The sequence below is a fragment of the Carassius carassius genome, chromosome 30, assembly GCF_963082965.1.
Source record: "Carassius carassius chromosome 30, fCarCar2.1, whole genome shotgun sequence".
In the NCBI taxonomy this organism is placed as follows: domain Eukaryota; kingdom Metazoa; phylum Chordata; class Actinopteri; order Cypriniformes; family Cyprinidae; genus Carassius; species Carassius carassius.
Genome location: NC_081784.1, coordinates 24,031,462 through 24,051,522, shown reverse-complemented (window position 1 = coordinate 24,051,522; position 20,061 = coordinate 24,031,462). Strand labels below are relative to the sequence as shown.

The 20,061-nt window shown below is 36.5% G+C and overlaps 1 protein-coding gene across 5 annotated transcripts in view; it reads left to right on the top strand.

Annotated features, from left to right (window-relative positions):
• LOC132110941 (tight junction-associated protein 1-like) overlaps positions 1-20,061 on the top strand; it is a 105,893-nt gene that overhangs the window by 51,262 nt on the left and 34,570 nt on the right. For all 5 annotated transcript variants that reach the window (XM_059518068.1, XM_059518067.1, XM_059518069.1 and 2 more), the window contains 2 exons: positions 8,470-8,529; positions 17,590-17,785. In XM_059518068.1, coding sequence (XP_059374051.1) covers positions 17,630-17,785 — 156 coding nt within the window. In that variant the 5' untranslated portion in view covers positions 8,470-8,529; positions 17,590-17,629. The remainder of the gene's footprint in view (positions 1-8,469; positions 8,530-17,589; positions 17,786-20,061) is intronic.

The following is a 20,061-nucleotide window of genomic DNA, read 5'->3' as shown; positions in this document are numbered from 1 at the left end:
AATCAATATTTAATATTATTTTTAAGAAACTTAAATTTTATGCATTATAGTGGAACAGCAAGATTTAAAATATTTACCTTAAATTATTAAGTACTAGAAAATAAAGCTGAAGACATTTTCCTGTGAATCGCTAAATAAAATCTGCTTTGATAGCTGTGTTTATTGGTTTGATTGTCATATTTAGTTTAGATAATTTTTTTTTATCATGTTAGATATATTCTACTTCTCCGATAATAAGCACATTTTACAGGTTCATGGACATTAAGTAGATTAAAGCAATAGTATTGCTGATGAGGGGAATATTTGAGCTGAATGGTCTATTTATAACTCAAAGTCAGTGTTCAATTACAGCTCAGTTTCAGACAAAAGAGAACACAAATAAACAACCATATTTATAGCAACAGAATATGACATGAAATACTAACTACTGAATATGATACAAACGATGAACCATATCATTTACCCAGTGTATGTCTCTCCATATCATTAGTGACACTCTTTTACCTCCATTCATGAGCTGTGTTCTGTATAAGAACAGTTATTTCCAGTTTAAAGCTCTTGCATTTGTGTTTTTCCTCTTAAGTTAATAATTTAACTCACTTTTTGTTGCTTTTTTTTTTTTATAAGGAAACTGTAAGATAACATTACAGACTAAACCAGCATGAATAAAGTCACCAGGTTTTTGTGGACCATGATTAAAGGATAAACTACACTTAAGAGGCCTGCTAGTTTGAGGCCACTGGTGTAGTAGATTTTTATAAGTCTTCCTAGATTTTAATGACACATTTGGGACTGTTGTCTGTAACCAGATTTGCCCCATACTGGGGTCGGGAAAGAGAAATGATTCAATGTTCTGTGACACACTCATTTATGCAATTGTGCAGTGTCTTCTGAACTAAAGTGGCATTGCCTCTTCTGATAATATATATATATTTTTTCTGTTTCTTTTGGCACATCAGAGCAGACATGTTTGTGTGGATTCTTTGAATCTTCACACAGAATTAAACAACAAGCCATTAAAACACTGAAATATTGATAAGCATTGAGGATCAGCTTTGGAATCCGATTCCGGAAATGTTAGATGCCAAAGTATTCCCACCACTACCCAAGTGTTTATAGACATTTGTTAGAGATTTAGTGTGGCTAGCGCATTGAAAGAACAGGAATAGGAGATCATTGTAGCATACTCTGCTTGTCTAGACCTGATTGATTCATCATCTTTGCCACTCATGAAACAGGAGGCACCAAGCCAAGAAACCCAGTCCAAAGAACAACATCTGTTGTCCGCAATCCATGTTCCAAGAAAAATACTCCATGCTGTGAATGATGAGAGTGTGCAGACATTAGGAGATGGGTCGTTCTAAACACTGAATACCAACATTTTTTGCACCAATCATCTGGAAAGTGGGCTGAAGGTGATGGATTTTGAATCAGCTTTCGCATGTTAAATATATAAAGGTGGTAATGATAAAGCCCCTCAGAGCATTAATTTTTTTTTTTTTCCCTTTCCCCCCCAAATGACAGACTGCTCTGATTGGGAAGACCTGTTATTCTGTATTCTGGAGCTCTGGTTTCTCAGTATTGATACTAAATCGTATTGAAACTTAACTGCATAAAACCTTTTATTTTTAATTTTTGTTGGGTTGACTTTAATATTTTGGTTAATTTGATTTCAGCACATAGAATTGTAGTACTATGACCAATCTCATATATTTTACCAATTTAAATCCATTTCCACAGATTTCCTCTCAAAGTCAGCACAGAGAATGCAATTCAGGGTATTGTTATAGAACCTCTTATCATTTCTCCGACACCATCGCTTTCAGCACCCTTGAAATTTGGGATACAAGGCAAATTCCTATTTTTCCCTTCTATACATTTACATTTAAATTTAAATGTAGTCATTTAATAGACGCTTTTATCCAAAGCGACCTACAGATGAGGACAATAGAAGCAGTCAAAACTAACAAAAGAGCAACAATATGTAAGTGCAAATGACAAGTCTCGGTTAGTCTAACACAGTACATGTAGCAAGGTATTTATACACACAAACACACACGCATATATATATATATATACACACACATACACAAAGATAAACAAGTAGATAGAATTAAAAAAAAGCAAGCTTGTTTTTTTTTTAATAAAAATAAGATAAAGTAGAATTAAAATAGAGATGAAAGTGTTAGAGTTAGAGGGTCAAATAAAGATGGAACAGATGTGTTTAGTCATTTCTTGAAGATGACTAAGGATTTGGAGTGAGTTCAGCAGGTCATTCCACAAGGAAGGAACAGTTAATGAAAAAGTAGCAGCTGCTGGTAGCCAGTGCTAATTGATTAACAGAGGTGTGACGTACTTTCTTTTTGGCTCATTAAAGATTAATCTTGCAGTGGAATTTTGGATCAGTTGTAAAGGTTTGATAGAACTGGCTGGAAGACCTGCCAAGTGAGCATTGCAGTAGTCCAGCCTAGGCAGAACAAGAGCTTGATCAGAGATGTGAAGCATGTTCCGAAAGAAAGGGCCTGATCTTCCTAATGTTGTATAAAGCAAGTCTGCAGAACCTGGCAGTTTTAGCAATGTGGTCTGAGAAAGTCAGTTTATTGTTGATCACGAATCCAAGGTTTCTAACAGTTTTTGAAGGAGTTATGGTTGATGAGCCTAACTGGATGGTGCCATTTTGATAAAGTGATGGGTTTGTTGAAACCACAAGCTGTTCTGTCTTGGGCAGGTTGAGTTGAAGGTGATGGTCGATCATCCAACAAGAAATTTCTCTTAGACATGCTGAGATGCAAGCAGCTATCATCGGATCATTAGGATGGAATGAGAGGTAGAGTTGAGTGTCATCAGCATAGCAGTGATATGAGAAGCCATGTTTCTGAATGACAGAACCTAGTTATGCCATGTAGACATAGAAGAGAAGTGGTCCAAGAACTGAGCCCTGAGGCACCCCAGTAGCTAAATGTTGCTACTTGGACACCTCACCCCTCGAAGATACCTTGAAGGACCTATCTGAGAGTTAAGACTCAAACCACTGGCATGCGACTCCTGAAATGCCATTTTCCAATAGGGTTGACAGGAGAATCTGGTGGTTCACCATATCAAAAGCAGCGGACAGATCCAGCAAGACAAGTATAGAAGATTTGGCAGCCACTCTTGCCAGTCTTAGGGCTCAGTAACTGAGAGCAAGGCAGTCTCGGTCAAATGTCCACTTTTGAAAGGTTGTTCTTTGTTAGAAAAGCAGAGACTTGTTTGAACACTTGTTCAAGTGTTTTTGCAATGAAAGGTTAAGTTCTCTAAAACCGTCAGGGCTGGGGAGTAACGAAATACATGTAACGGCGTTACGCATTTAAAATACAAAATATGAGTAACTGTATTTCGTTATAATTACATTTAAATAAGGGGTAATCAGATTACAGTTACTGTACATCTGAAAAGTACTTTAATTTAGTAAGTAATTTAATTTGGGGATTTAAACCAATACGGTAACTGATTCTCCGTTGAAAAAAATAAAAAACTGCATGCAGCAGCCTGTTCATTTAGCAACTCCTAGTGAACGTGCATTCTCATCACGACACAAATTATCCTAGAATTCACACTTTGCATTCAATTAACAGATCCATGTGAATCATGAATGAAATAAAAGTTTATAAAGTCAAACGATAGCTTTATGTGATTTACAGATGAACTTTAAGTCTTTATTTATTCGAAATGTTCAAGAATGGATCATCTTTGGCTCGTTAATGCAAGTTCATGATCCGATTCATGAACAGATGATTCTCTTGAGTCAATCTTTTAAAAGAATAATTTATTTTGTTTAACGAAACCAGTGTGGAAACCAATGGTTCACAAAGTGGATATATCTGAGGTACAGGGCTCGCAAAATCGCTAGCTCGACGTAGGGGTGAAACAGAACGTAGTTGATCGTTTGCACTTGTTTTTAAGTCTTGCCGATTCAGGTGTTTTAAATCATTCGCATACATTCGGAGCTTGCGCACACTCATTCAAAGCACACACAAAGAGCCGTGTTTCAGACAATGCACTTACTCAGAATTGATTCCTCTTTTGCGTATCCTTGCTTCTGAATGAACACAAAATGATCTCAAAATAATTATCTCTGCAAGTATGTTAAGTCTTAAGTGAACGTATACATTGGAGAAAGCAATCTCCTCCCCATTATTATATTGGATCCGTGCATCCGGTCTTAAAGGGGCAGCAGCCTTTAAATACCTGGTGTTCCATTAGTGCCACCTGCTGTCAAAGTGACATCTGCGTCTCATTCACAAATCTAAAATCGGACCTTTCTGTTTTTACTTTAAATCTTTCAATTATACAATCCAACAGTGTTGGGAGTAACACATTGCAAAAGTTATGCATTACAGTAACATATTATTTTTTTCTGTAACGCAGTAGTGTAGGGCATTACTAATCAATTTTCAGTAATATTTTACTCTTTAAATGTTCAGTAACGCTGGTGTTACAACATACTTTTAGCCCAAAATTTAATTGTTAAAAAAAACTGAAAAAAAAACGCAAGACATAAATAAATCAAAGATGCAGCAAATAATTTACATTTCCTGTTCGTGGTAAGTCATTAGCTGCGTGTGGTGTCCATGTTAGGAAATAAAGACTAAACAACAGCTTCTGATATATTTTTTTTTTGCGATTTTTTTTTTTTTTTATTTATTTATTTTTATTCATCTCTCTCTCGCTGGTGGAACTTTGTATTGTGTGACGTAGTCCAGTGTAGGTATGTTTAGGGCAGGTTTTACAGGAGTGATGCGAGGATACTGGCATGACGCGGCATGATTTCGGCCTCTGTGCTCGAGGTCCGAGGCTATTAGCCTTGCCCGGCTCGCTGTTAGCCCCGGCTCGCACTGGCCAGTGGAAAAGCGGCTAATGGGTGAAGATAGGTAGAAGACTGTACATTCGCGAGATGGATGTATGCGCATCTTGTCATTTTACAATTGCATATGGAATTAATTAGAGTTTACATATAGACCTATTGTGTCTAATATGAGTAGACCCAATCAATTCACAGATATTGCCAGATAATCACTTTACTTCTACTATACTTTTAACTAGGGCTGGGACAACGCGTTCGAGGTGATAGATGACGTCGACGCAAAATATGCGCATCGATTCGTCGACCTGTTTTTATTTCTCTAAAAAACGTTTGCAAAACGTTTACCTTATGTGCACTGAATATACGCAATGGCTGGATCAACATTCTGGCCAAAGTTATATAACCAATCCAGGGGTTTTTCTGCATTGATTTTGTTTGGCGGCTTGTCAAAGCCTTATTTGATCGGTGAGTGATTTAGAATAGAATGACTGTGCTGCGCCTGACAGGGCGCGTACAAGAGAGAGCCCCGGCTGCGCGCGCAGTCTTCAAACAACACGAGCGCTTCTTGCTCTCTCTCTCCCTCGTGCATATTAACCAAAATCATTAGACACGATAGAAAAAGGGTGGAACGCCAAAGTTTCATGTGGAGCATTCAGAGATTTTTTTTTTCTCCATGACAGGCTGCTGGCTCCCACTGTTAATTTTTTTTTTTTTTTGGAAAAGCACTCTGTATTAGCTTAAAGCCCTCAAGTTTACATTGGTTACTGTATTCTTTCAATTGCTCTAAACAAGTATTTTGGGTGACCTTTTTTATTGAATGCTAGACATCAAGTTGTTATTTTCATCTGAAAGAAGAACTTTTTTTCAGTAAGCTAGGCCCTATGTGTTCAGTAAGCTTGTTTCAGTAAGCTATGTGTTTTCAAGGCTTCCAGGTTTTATTGAATGCTATCTCTATACAAGTGCAAAGTAATGCATTCTTAGTCTTTTATTTTGTAATTTTAAGAGCAATAAACATATATTGCAATGTTAAGGAATTCATGTTTTTTTTCTTTCAGATATGTAAATCAACATGTATAAATTGTTAGTAGTCAATTAATGGGGAGATAACCGAAATCGAACCGGTAAATTAATCGTTAGATTAATCGATGCATCGAAAAAATAATCGCTAGATTAATAGTTTAAAAAATAATCGTTTATCCCAGCCCTACTTTTAACAGACTTGGATCGTTTGTGATTCTGGCTGTCATCCTTTCTTGCATTGTCTTGAGCCTTCACTTTGCCAATTATAAGCTATATTGTTAGTAGCCTGGATAGCCCACAGTCATATGCTACACCATAATGCTCTGCAGTACATTTTGTCATTTTAGAATAAGTACTTCTGTAGTTATTTTTGGTGAAAGTAAGCCAATGTTTTTTATTTATTTATTTTTTTCAGGCTAGTTAAATTCTTAAATTCAGTACTGAGGATTGCAGCAGTCGATGAACACATGTTTGCAAAGAAAGAATACAGTTTTTGCAATCCAAAATGAATAATAATGTCTGCTGGCCTGATAAACGATCCCTGAATCATTTTATCTTCTATCCATGTTTCCTGTTGTTTGCACAGTGGTGGTGAGGATGTCGCTGAATCCTTGACTCATGTGTTGAGGGTTTTATCCTGCCAACAAGGATTGGCAGACTTGTCAAGAATCAAAAAATCAGCTTCAAGTGATGGGGAACATTCTTTCTCGTTTTCGCTATGATTTAATCAGTATTTGAATATCCGTTTTGTTTTTCATGCTGCTAAAATAACCAACGTGAAGAATGTTAAGAATATGACGTGCCATTTCCCCACACACAAAAAAATTCCTTCATGTATCCTATCAGTCCACATTAATACTTAAAGGAGCGTTTGAGTGTGGCACACTGATCTATCAGTGTGAGAAAACTTTTAGAATTTGAAGATCAGGGTAAATTGAACTTATATTGTCTTCTGGGAAACATGTAAGTATCCTGTGTAGCTTCTGAATGGCAGTACTAAATAAAAATATATATTTTGGCAATTTAAGAAAAATGTATCTTCATTCCATTCAAAAGTTTTCACCTCCAGTGTCTTAATGCACTGTTTTTCCTTCTGGAGCATCAGTGAGCGTTTGAATCTTCTGTAATAGTTGTGTATGAGTCCCTCAGTTGTCCTCAGTGTGCAAAGATGGATCTTAAAATCTTATTTTTGGAAAGGGTTCAAATAAGCAAAATATGCTGGAAAACCAAAGAATTTGTGGGACCTGAAGGATTTTTCTGAAGAACAGTGCACATTGCTTGAATTCCTTTTGTGCATACCTTTGTTGTGACATTTGATAACGCTTAAAATAGTTTATTTTGTACTATGGTGCAGTGTGTCCTTTTATCTAATCTTATCTTACTGATTATTACCCTGAAAACTTACCAGATATCATTCAAACTACAGTCGACTTTACCTTCTTTAATAAAAAAACAAAATCCCCCTGTTTCAGGGCCCTGACACTCCATACAGTCATTGATTGTAATGGGTAGAATGTCACAGTGTGTGTCTGCAGTGCTGTGGTAACTGTGAGGGAGGAAACCTGTCACATGCTCTGTGTTAATTTGGCACAGGAAGAACAATTGCTTTGAGTTGTGACTGAAAGAGGTGATTTTCGAGAAGACCGTGTCAGTGTGTGAATGTGGTGACTGATATTATTAATATTAATATAACTTAAGTGTGTCTCATGGTAGACAAAAACAAAACAAAACAGGAGTTCACTTGGAGTTTATACAGACAGAGTGAATTCATAAACCAGATGCTAATGTGATGTTTTACATTATACCATCCCGATGCATTATTTTTCAGGAATCTTCATTGTTTCAGGTTATGAGCATGCAAATGTTTTAAATGGTGCTTCTGATGTAAACCTCAGTACCAAATTACGCAATTAGAGATTCATTTCTGTCAAGTGTGTTCATTGACTTTCAATGAACCAGTGTAAAACTGTGATTTAATCACAGTAATAAAACTGTACTTTATCTTGTCACACAAAACATTACCAGTGTGACGTTATTGTCCATTTTTGATGTTTGAGTAAATATATTTTACAGAGTACTTTTTTACTGTGTATTGGTGCATAAAAAAAAAAAATTCAGTTAATGCATGCAAGAATATAAATGCTATCCTTTAATGTTTTTGAGAGAAAACATTGTGGAAAATTTGCTTTTTAACTTTTTTGCAATAAATGTTTTCAGTTTAATTGGCTGGATGGGCTGTTTGGTTGATATATGGTTCACATGACTGAAGAAAAACAAAAATCTTTATTCATTTAAAAAGCAATTACATACAAATTGAGATATAATTGTATATTTGCAACAGTCACTCTACTAGTTTTGCATTCTTCATTTATATTTTAACGTTCTGTTGTCAGTTTTTCCTTGCATATTGTTTTTTTTTCTTTCTTTCTTTCTGTATTACCCCCTTGGGGTATAAATAAATTTGACTTTAATATTAACATGCATGTCAGGATTTTCTTACCAGATGACCTGGATTAGATTCACTTCTTGTCCTGGAAGTTTTAGTTGCTGATATTTATTTTAACCTAAAATCACATTTTCGTAATCCAAGTAAATGTGTTTTCCAGAGCGCTTGGGGCCTGAGGACCTGTGAATGAGGACCCCGCTGAAACCTACTTCAGTTTCAGGTATGAAAATGATACGTTGTGTTTGTGCACCCTTGTCTCGCGCAGCATGCCTCTACTGAGCTCTTTTGTGATACAAAGTTGTGTCGCTTGATGTTCTCATACAGTCATATTCAGTTCAGGCATGATGAAAGAGATTAGTTGACATTTGGCTGTTCTAGAATGATCTTTTCTTTTTTTTCTGTTGATTGATGATGATGTTTTTCATTTTCCCATGAACTCCTATCTGACTGTCTTCTGTCATTGCATTCTGTCATTCATAGTCTCATTGCACAGCTTATTAAATTAAACACTTGGTTTTGATTTTTAAGTAGCAGTATTGAGATTAGATTATTTTAATCCTTTTAATGTTTAATCATTGTCCCTTTAAACATACTTAAACATACTTGTTTTATTTAAACAGTTATATTGTAGCTGAATAAGAATAATTATGCAATCAATCTTATTTAATCACTTTTAAAAATTAAAATCAATTAAAATAACTATTAATTTAGTACTATTACTTGAAATTGTTATTAATGTAGATTAATAGTATAAATTACTATTTTAATATTGTTCAGTTGCAACAGAATTAAAAGGACCATTTCAAGACCAAGTCCCAACACAACTCAAAGAGCTCGGGGTGACACTTTCTGCTTGTCCTCTCTAAATAGCTAGATTTAACCAGGCTGTTTTCCTAGACTTGTATCATCAGATATGCAGGTCAGAGGGGAAATGAGAATGATCTCTGTCTGTAGCCGGGAGAGGAAGTGTGTGGGGGGCCGTGCAGGAATGGCCGTCACATTGGCTCAGTGGCCACATAACAAAAAATGCAGACTGCTAATTCAGAATTTCCTGTTGTCTTACTGAGTATCCAAACTTATGCAGTACACTTACACTTTCTGGGAAATATTAAACTCTGTTGTTTTTAAGCATGACAGATACTGTCCAAATATGTGAAAAGCCACATTTTGTTACATTCAGCCAAGTATGGTGACCCATACTCAGAATTCGTGCTCTGCTTTTAACCCATTCAAAGTGCACACACACAGAGCAGTGAACACACACCCACACACACTGTGAGCACACACCCGGAGCAGTGGGCAGCCATTTATGCTGCGGGGGAGCAGTTGGGGGTTCGATGCCTTGCTCAAGGGCACCTAATTCGTGGTATTGAAGGTGTAGAGAGAACTGTACATGCACTCCCCCCACCCACAATTCCTGCCGGCCCGAGACTCGAACTCACAACCTTTCGATTGTGAGTCCGACTCTCTAACCATTAGGCCACAACTTCCCCTTTACTTTTTGGTATCCATAAAGTTTTTTTAGTTTTTTTTTAAAGTAATAAAAAAAAAACCAATACTTATTTTTACTAAATATGGGTTAAACTACATACAAAATCAGCTCACAGTCTGAGTTGCATCATAATGTATTTACTGGAACATAGTTATTATGGTCTGTGTCTTTAACAAAGCCAGAATGGATTTAGCTAGTAAGGATTATTCTGGTTTTAATTTAGCAACATGTATAGAAAATAATCACTCCCCTTTAAAATAATCACATTTTGTTGCTTTGCAGTCGGAAATGAAGATGGACACAGTTTTTGTATTATCCAGCTGTATTTACAAGTGAAAGATATAACACCAACATGTCAGGGGGAAAAAAAGAAAAGAGAAAAAACTGAATCACTGAGTTTGAAAAAAGGATCACCCCCTTGTGTCAGTATTTTGTTGAACCACCTTTAGCTTTAATTACAACCTTTAGTCTGTTGGAATTTGTCTCGGTCTCTACTAACTTTGCACATCTAGACCATAGACTGTATAAACACATGAATGTAGTGTCCGTGACGTCACCCGTAGACTCCTGAAGTGTGTTTTTGAAGCTTAAAGTGTGTAGAGCGGGCCGTTGCCATCTTGGCAGTGCGTCACCGCGCGACTCTCCCGGACAATCGAAAATGACACTGTCAGCAGTGGCAAACCACCTGTCACTCAAGTGGCCACGCCCTTAATTATGCTGAACTTTAAGGCTTATTATAATTTAAACGGATGAGTTATAAAAAGTGCACCCCCCTCACAGTTGTCATGAAGGGCAAAATTAGCTATTTAGACAAATTATTTTTTGCACCAGGGTGAAAAAGTTAATTTTTTTCTGCTGTGGAGTTGGGTATTTTATCATGGGGAGTCTATGGGATTGACTCCCTTTTGCAGCCTGCATTAAGCGGACAGTCGATGATGCAGTTTTAGTCACCTCCGTGATGGTTTCACAAGAGAGAGCAGGAGGTGTCTTGTGATTTAGAATGGATGCCAATTTTACCTCATCGCCAGACACATTTTATTGTTATTCATTATACTGCCCAGTTCTGTTTGTGATGTTAGGTATTCTGTCTTTTTAAAGGGACCTTTCACCCAAAAATGGAAATTGCCAAAGTTTAATCACTCTCAGGTTGTTCTAAACCTGTTTAGTTTAAAGTTTTTCTTTTTTTTTTCAATGAACACAAAAGAAGATATTTTGAAGAATGTGGATACTCAAACAGTTGACGGTAGCCATTGACTTGTATGTAAAAATTCTATGAAAGGCAGTGGGGAAAACGAACTGTTTGGTTACATACATTTATTCAAAATATCATTTTTGTGTTCAGCAGAAGACAGAGTATTGTACAGGTTTGAAACAACTTGTGGGGTGAGATAATGATGACAAAATGTTCATTTTTGGGTGAGCTACACCTTTAACACTTGCAATTTTGATCACGATATTGGAGTGCATCTAACTGGGAGGCCTGATTTATCTTTGGAGCACAGGAAGGTTTGACTAGAGCAGTTTAATTAAGTGTACAATGTCAGATTCCTCTGAAATGACACTATGCAACATCTGTGTAGGCATGTGATGGTGTGAAGGTCAGTATGTACTGTAATTTCATCCCTTCTGTTCTCATAGAGCTGTAACCCTCACCCACAGTCATTAGTTCTGTCATGACAAATATAAGGCTTAGCTGGAATGCTTTTTAGGGTATGCAGTGTTTAAAAGTGTCAGAAATCCAGAATTAAGTCCTGATAGAGCTGGAATCACTAGCCAACAACAGACACCTTCTAAAGCACAATCAAATGGTGTGAACGATTCAACATACATTTTAAGTTACAGCATGTTAGAACAGATACTGCTGACTCTTTTGAGGTGAGGTATCCTGAAAGTAAAATTATTCGCCCCTCAGAAATTTCACACTAGATCTTTCAGGATCCTTTGCTTTTCGCCCCTTATGTGACTTATTAAAAGCATTAGGCCTTTTGCCCAAGACATTTATAAAATGTTGAATGTACTGTACAAGGAAACATACATCTGTTATAAAAAGGACAAGATTAAGTTCTCGCAAAACATAGGTATAGTAGTGTTGTCAAAAGACCCGGTACTTTGTTACGAAGTCGGTACTTAAAAAATGAAAATGTCATGGTACCAGGTTTCTTTAAGTTAGTGGTACCGATGACCAGTGGTGGAATGTAACGAAGTATTTGTACTTCGTAACTGTACTTAAGTAAATTTTTACGTATCTATACGTAAGTAAAAAAAATAATGCATACTTGTACTTTTACTCAAGTAGATTTTTCAGCAATTATCTGTACTTTGTACTCCACTACATTATTAAAATGCGTGTCTTTACATCCTTCCGAATCTTGCATAAAAAAAATTTTGGTCGACTGACGTTTTGGCGTTGCTGGCCAATGCACGTTGAAACAGATCGGAGATCTGATTGGTCAAAGAACTCACGCGCTCAGTGCGCGTTTTGAAACAACACAAGCGGAACTGATGTAAATCGAAGAAAAGGACACGGTGGACACCAAATATCAAACATGGACGAAGAGCCAACAACGTCGACTGAGCTTGAGCCTGTGCCCTGCAGCTCTGATTCTGAGAGACATCCCTGGCCTTATTTAAGCAAGTTATTTGAATTTAAAGGTTCAAAGAATGACTCCTGGCGTTTTCACTGTGTCAAGTGCCTACCTCAACGCAAAGAACTGTTGGCGTTTAAAAACTCCCCTTCAAATTTGAAGAAACATATAGAGGTAAGACATGCAATGCTAGTTATTAATATTTAAGTTACAAACTTGCTATGACATGGTGCTATGACTGTTATAGAAAAACGGATGTCAACATAACAAAAATATCACACCAGTATAATATTTGTTTGACGTAAGTTAGTGGTACCCTAACAGGGCAACAACTTTAGCTGGTTATTAGCACAGCAGGGACGATAGCTTGCTAGTACGTTACATTTTTGGAGATGAGCAAACTACTGCTATATCTGTACATTCGTAGTTGGCTAAAATAGCTGTTAGTTTTGACTTGATGAAAAAATGTTCAAACTTTTTATACGGCGTCGGCCCCTAGCTTCTTTACCATTCAACATTGGGTATTTAGTTGACATTCACAAGTAAGCATGCAGGCAAAACTATATCTTGGTTTGATTCGATTGTGAACAATTTTGCACTATGACAGTTGTTTTTCGTCAATATCATGACATTTTTTAGAATTTGCAAACATATATATATATATATATATATATATATATATATATATATATATAGATATATGTATATATGTATGTATATATATATATGTATATATGTATATATATATATATATAGATATATGTATATATATGTATATATGTATGTATATATATATATGTATGTATATATATATATGTATATATGTATGTATATATATATATATGTATATATGTATGTATATATATGTATGTATATATGTATGTATGTATATATATATGTATGTATGTATATATATATGTATGTATATATATGTATATATGTATGTATATATATGTATATATGTATGTATATATATGTATATATGTATATATGTATGTATATGTATGTATATATGTATGTATATATATGTATATATGTTTATATATATGTGTATGTATATATGTTTATATATATGTGTATGTATCTATATATGTATGTATATGTATCTATATATGTATGTATATATGTATATATATATATATATGTATATATATATGTATATATATGTATGTATATATATATATATATATATATATATATATATATATATATATATATATATATATATATATATATATATATATATATATATATATAGATATATATATATATATATATATATATATAGATATATATATATATATATATATATATATAGATATATATATAGATATATATATATATAGATATATATATATATATATATATATATATAGATATATATATATATAGATATATATATATATATATATATATATAGATATATATATATATATATATATATATATAGATATATATATAGATATATATATATATATATATAGATATATATACAGTGCAGGCCAAAAGTTTGGACACATTACTATTTTTAATGTTTTTGACAGAAGTTTCTTCTGCTCATCAATCGTAACATTTGCCTTTATATTGACTTCATTGTTTTTCACATAGGTTCTGTTTTTTTTTTGTCCTGTTAATGTTAGGTTGATCAGAGTTCTAAATAGCAATATTGCTTGCATGTTTTAAGAGAAGCACTCACCCTTGTCAAATTTTGTTTGGTGCTTATTTTTTTCTCATTCTAATGTGTTATACATTATTAGCCTAATGCTTTTGGATTTTCTGTAATCAATGGAGTATAAGCCTCAAATGCAGTTCTAGCTACGTTTTCCCCATGCAGGCCAAGGTAAAGGACTAAAGCAACTGTTGTTGAGCAGAATAAACTGGTCTTACAAATTTGATTAAAGTGTTCAGAATAACACTCACCTGTGTAGGCTACTTTTGAGTTTTTTTACTGCTCTTAATAGTATAGTAAAAATAAAATAAATTGTATGTCATAATTGGCTTAGCTTAATTATTATTTAATGAGTAATAAGTAAATAACCAGATTTTTACTATGTCAGTATTGCACAACAACTCTTTCCAGTACACAATAGATATTGTTTGTGATTGTTACAATTGAACAGCCCAGACATTGAGACAACTGATTGTACTTTTACTTAAAAAAATACTTTAAATTTAAAAGTATGTACTTATGACTTTTACTTAAGTAAGATGTTGATGTAGTAATTATACTTTTACTTAAGTATATATTTTGCAGGGTAGTTGTACTTTTACTTAAGTACTAAACTTAAGTACTTCCTCCACCACTGCCGATGACATGGTCAACCCGGTTCTTGACGCATACATCGCTATGATTTCCGCAAAGCAGAAAACGCGGACGGAATCTCAAAATCCAGTCATGAAAATGAAACTTACATTTTAATATGGACAGTCATGGAATTTGTCAAAGTTAGCATAAATTAATCAAATCAATTTTCACCATCTGCCGTCTCAATGAGGACATAAATACATGAACAACATCGCCAGACCTGTTCTGAGTCACTTCACAAGCATTTTACCATTTTATTTAAGTAAAACTAGTGTCAGTTTAAAGGTATTCACTGCAACTAATAAGCAGAGGAGTAGAATCGGTTGTGTTAGATGAGGTAGATTGGGCTCATCTGCTGGGCTGCTCTAGGACAATTTTGAAAACCATTTCAGTAGACATATTCTTAAATGTGACATCTTACATCTAGCACAGTTTTAAGGCAGCTTAAATTGCCTTTTTGGTAACTTAATGAATTAACTGACGACATAACTAGAACACTGCAATGCTCGTAGTTACTTTCACACTTTGGTATAAGATGACACCGGCTACAGCACACACTGTCGCGTTTGTGTGTGCAATTGAAGAGCATGTGTGACGAGCACAGTATAACTTTTCCATGCTCATTTTACTAGTGCCTGGCACTGAGGTGAAGTTGGTGTGTGCCTCTGAAAGTCTGTTTGATGTGTTTGTAAAGATGTTCTCCATCTATATAAACAATTCTTGTCAAAAAAAAAAAGAGTCCCAGCAGCAGTTGTGAGTGGGGTGGCCCTACCTCCACCCCTGCATTAATGCGTTATACTGAAAAAAATTCATTGACCGCTTTAACGCTAATTTTTACAGCACTGATGATGTCTTTAATGTATGTTTTGAAAATTTAGGAATATAAAAACAATTATTATATTTATTTAAAGACATGGAAAAAATAATACATTTTTAGTTTTTCCTCCCCTGCTATACCGAAAATGTACCATGACTTCAAAACCGATGTATGTACCCAACCATCATGTTTAATATCTAATAGATAGAAAGATGTTTACATCATTGTTGGTGTAGGAAGATTTTGAACTTGAGACCAAAGGTTCACAGTGAATGATGAGATCTAGTCAGATAGAGGTTAAAATATCTTGTTGAACTCTGTGTGACATTATCAGTTCAGATGGTGTATCTGCTTAAAGTCGACATCAATTTGTAAGCGGCATTTACGAACGCATTTAGTTCTACTTGCTGTCTATCATTGTTTAGGCCTGGTGTGTATTTTGGGTAGAGAATGACTTCAGGAGGGAAAATCAGTTTGTGGCACATTTTGGCAGTGACCCCCTCACGTGTGTATGTGTGTCCCAGCCTGTGACCCGCAGCACATTAGCAGCATGCACAGGGGACACCATTGATTTCTTATTGGCACCACACTGGGACACACCAGCCAATTCCCTCTTCATTTTTTCCCATTTTAACAGTCAGGAACTATAAAAATAGCCACACCATTGAAGAAAGTTGCTGTCCTGCAGGGGAAGGTGTGACCCAGGAAAAAGTGGAGAGAATATGAGTGCTAACCATGACCTGCTATTGTGCGTTATGCACCAGTTGAAGTATTTCAGCAAAATGGAGTCATCTGAAACTTTATTTTCTTTCACTGACTCAAACTTACTCTGCCATAAAGTGAATAGTTTTGTGAATAGTGCCTCAAGCAACCACATGTCAAGATTAAATCGAATGGTCAAATATGTGAATATTGTATCAACAGGTTGAGGGTTAACCTAGTTACTTGCAAGTGCTTAAACAGGATGTTATTTTGCAGCAGTTGTGTTTGGCAGCTCTGTGCATTAACAGACGCAAGTGGGTTCATCTTACAATCCAATGGTGTTGCTGGAAAACTTTTGAACGTTTGAACAGGATTAGATTTCTAAACAACATTTACAAATATTAACATGGGATGACAGTGGCCTTTAACTATTATAAAAAAAATCAGTTAAATATATACTTCTGTTTTACATAAAGTTGTTTAGATCCCTAAAGATTCACCAGGGAGTGCAAAATTTAGCTTCGTTTGTGGTATTCTGGCATTGTCAATAAATGAGGTGAAAAATGATGTACTGCATTCTTAGACATTTCTAGCAGCCTGAGATAGCATTTCTCAGAGAACCCCGAGTTAGCTGAAAAACAGTAGGTAATTATTTCAATAACTTGAGAAATCCAAAACTTGTTTGATTCGAATAGGATTTAAATTACAGGTTAACCTAACTTTCATAGAGAAAACTCTTCTGTTTAAAATGAACTTTTGAGTATATTTTGATTGACAATGAAGATACTGTGGGTCAGCCCCAGGTGCCTCTGTAAGTGATTGGATCCCAACAGCACACCCACTTTTTACCATCCAAAACATAGCTTCCCGTGATCAATAAGAGTCATGCAGGCAGTGGTTTAACAATTTGTCTATTGGAAACTAACTTCAACATGTAATCAATCACCCGCTTTAAAGCGATTCCTCTTTTTCCCTTGTGCCTCTATATTTGTGACTATTAGACCCTGTATCCGGTATCTCTCTTTGTCTTTCCTCACCCATTCTCATCTTTCCTCAATTTACCTCACATATTTAAATAGCACCCCACATCAGAGTAGAAATGTATACTGATGTTTGGTGGTTAAGGAGTCTTCTTTGCCCCTCTTTTTCCCTCTATCAGCTCCAGCTGTCTGTTACAGCCATAGCTGTTTTTTATTGGTTGTTGAGTTGTTAACCGCCCAGTGGTGAAGCTCTCATCAATGTCTATTGATTGCCACTTAGAGTGAAAGAAGCCGGGTGGCACAGGGGAGAGCGAGACAGAGGAAAGGGACAAATATTTTTGCCCAGAACAGGGCTGAAGGCTACTGCTACTGTTGTTTCTCATGCTTCTCTCTCGGCAGGACTAACGGATGGTGTCTGTAACCACACTGATCTCCCAGAATGACGAGTGCTGCTCCTGCCCGGAAACCGTACCGAAAGGCACCTCCGCAGCACCGCGAGACGCGCCACACTGTGCCAGTATTTCGAGAGGATGCTAGTGGGAGTGCCTTGCCATCCGCTAACCCTGCGCCGTCAGCCCAGCCTGACCCCTGCCAGGTAATTTTCCCCCGAAATCATGCATCTATTTTGCAGCGTACCCAGTTTACAGGCCCTTATACACAGTCCCCTGAGAGACCTGTGTGGTCGCAAGCGTCTGACAGCGAGCTGGATGTCTCAAGCCTGTCTAGCTTGGAGCTCAATGTCCTCCCCCCACCACAGATCTTTGGCCATGGTTCTTTTGGTGTGAGACTACCTCCAAAGGATCACCGGCAACAAAGAATGAACCGCTTTATAAGTCGTAGCGATGACCTACTGGCAGTCTATTCTGACAATGATCTCACCTCCTCGGAAAGCTCACAGCAGTGCATCCGAGGCAACTCCCCGTCACACTCCAGCAGGAGTACGGAGCGCACCTTGGTTTTCAAAGAGAAAGCGGAGATACTTGCACCCAAAGAAGAGCAGTTTCCACCACATGCAGCGCCTCTAATGCATGCCCATCCACCAAAGGGCATCCTCAAGCAGTCTCATCAGCTGGGAGTGTACTCTACCGACAGTCTGCGCAAGTCTAAGTCAGCAGAGATGTTAGGCCAGACGCGACGTCGTGGACGCAGTAGGAAGCCCAAAAGTATGTCCTTGGACAGGGAGAAGGGTGTACGAGTCTCTCCCACGGGACGTGCCACTTCCACATCATCCACATCTCCCAGCTCTATGCCACCGGATTGGAAGATGCAGCTTCTTGAGGAAAAGATCAAATTTTCTCAATTTCTGGATGAAATCACCTACCGGGTCCTGAGCCCAGCTAGTCTAAAGATGCTGCGTGGGAATCTTCCAGATCCAGCTGTATCTTCAAAAGGGAGCCAAATCAAGCAGCACAGCAATCCCCAACAACTTGAATTCAAGGAGCATCATGACAAAAAGCAAGAGAGGAGCCAACCTTGGGACAAATGGGCCACCCAGCATAGCACAGCCAGCAGGAAATCAAGGGAGGCAAGACCCAAGACATGGCACATCTCAGCAGGCAGTCAAGAGAGAGTGTCAGAAAGGCAACATGTAGATTCTCATCGCGAAGGGGCCCGTCCCAAAGCCGAAGGCCCGATTTACAGTGGGGTGGGGGGCAGTGATGATTCCAAATGGGGCGACAGGACTCTATGGGGAGTGCAACATCAGCCTCAAGCCCACCAGTGGTCCCATATAGAAAGCAGAGCCCTGCAAAAAGACAATATAGATAAATCAGGTCTGGGTGAGATTCCCACCATTCGTGTGGAGGAGGAGAAAACACCATTATTACAAGTGACTGCTTTTTCCATATTATCACAGATCAAGGTATGTCATTGACAACATTTTTTACTTTACCCCTTCCTCATTTGCAATCCACTCTTGCATTGAAGAATCTATCTACTATACTTAATGCCTTTAAAACAAGTGTGCCTGACTACTATTGCAATATTCTTTCAGAGAATAACTAAATATTGTAGGAATTATCAGTTTATCATCCTCACATTGATCCATGGACTTACTTCCCTGATGCATTTTGAAGAATGTTGACACTGTTTGTCTGAAGTAAAAGTAGTCCATATGATGCATGATTTGTGCACTGTATTTCCAAATGTTCTGATGTCATACAATAATTAGTGTACTTCTAAAATGCTGTTTGTAGTTGCATGGAAAATAACTTGCCATGCTGTGTTCAGTTAGGATATACATCAGATTGAATGAATGAAACCTCATTTGACATTTCCATGCGGAAGGTTTGAATATTGGCTTAAGCAAATGAGATTTGAGAGCTAAAGTGATTTATCAGAGTGTGACTTCAAACACTTGGAATAGTGCATGAGTAGTATAGATTGCTTGTAGAGAGTCTTCAGAATGTCTTATTTTGTAATCCACAGTAGAAAGTCATGAAGGTTCGAATGACTTAATAGTAGACTATGATCAAGAATTTTTGGGTAATCCTTTTCTATATTGTATCAATAACATGACAGTTATCCTCATGTCACTGTTCTGGTGTTTGCTGAGGATATTTTGCCCTAAACATGAGCATTTACTGAAGTTTAATGATCACCAATTGTCGCTTCTGTAACAGTTTTTCATAAACTTCATCTGGTTTTATTTGGATAACAGATTTTCGTCCATCAACAACCAAATACATAATGTTTAAACAAAGTTGTTTACAAGCTTTCTCTACATTAGACAAATGTAAAATAATAATAATACTAACTAAAAAAAAATTGACGTTTTCTGGACATTTACATTTTCTGCTCTGTGGGATATAGTGGCTATTTTGATGGCATAAAAAATACAGCCTGTCAGGCCGATTTTATAGCTTCACTAGG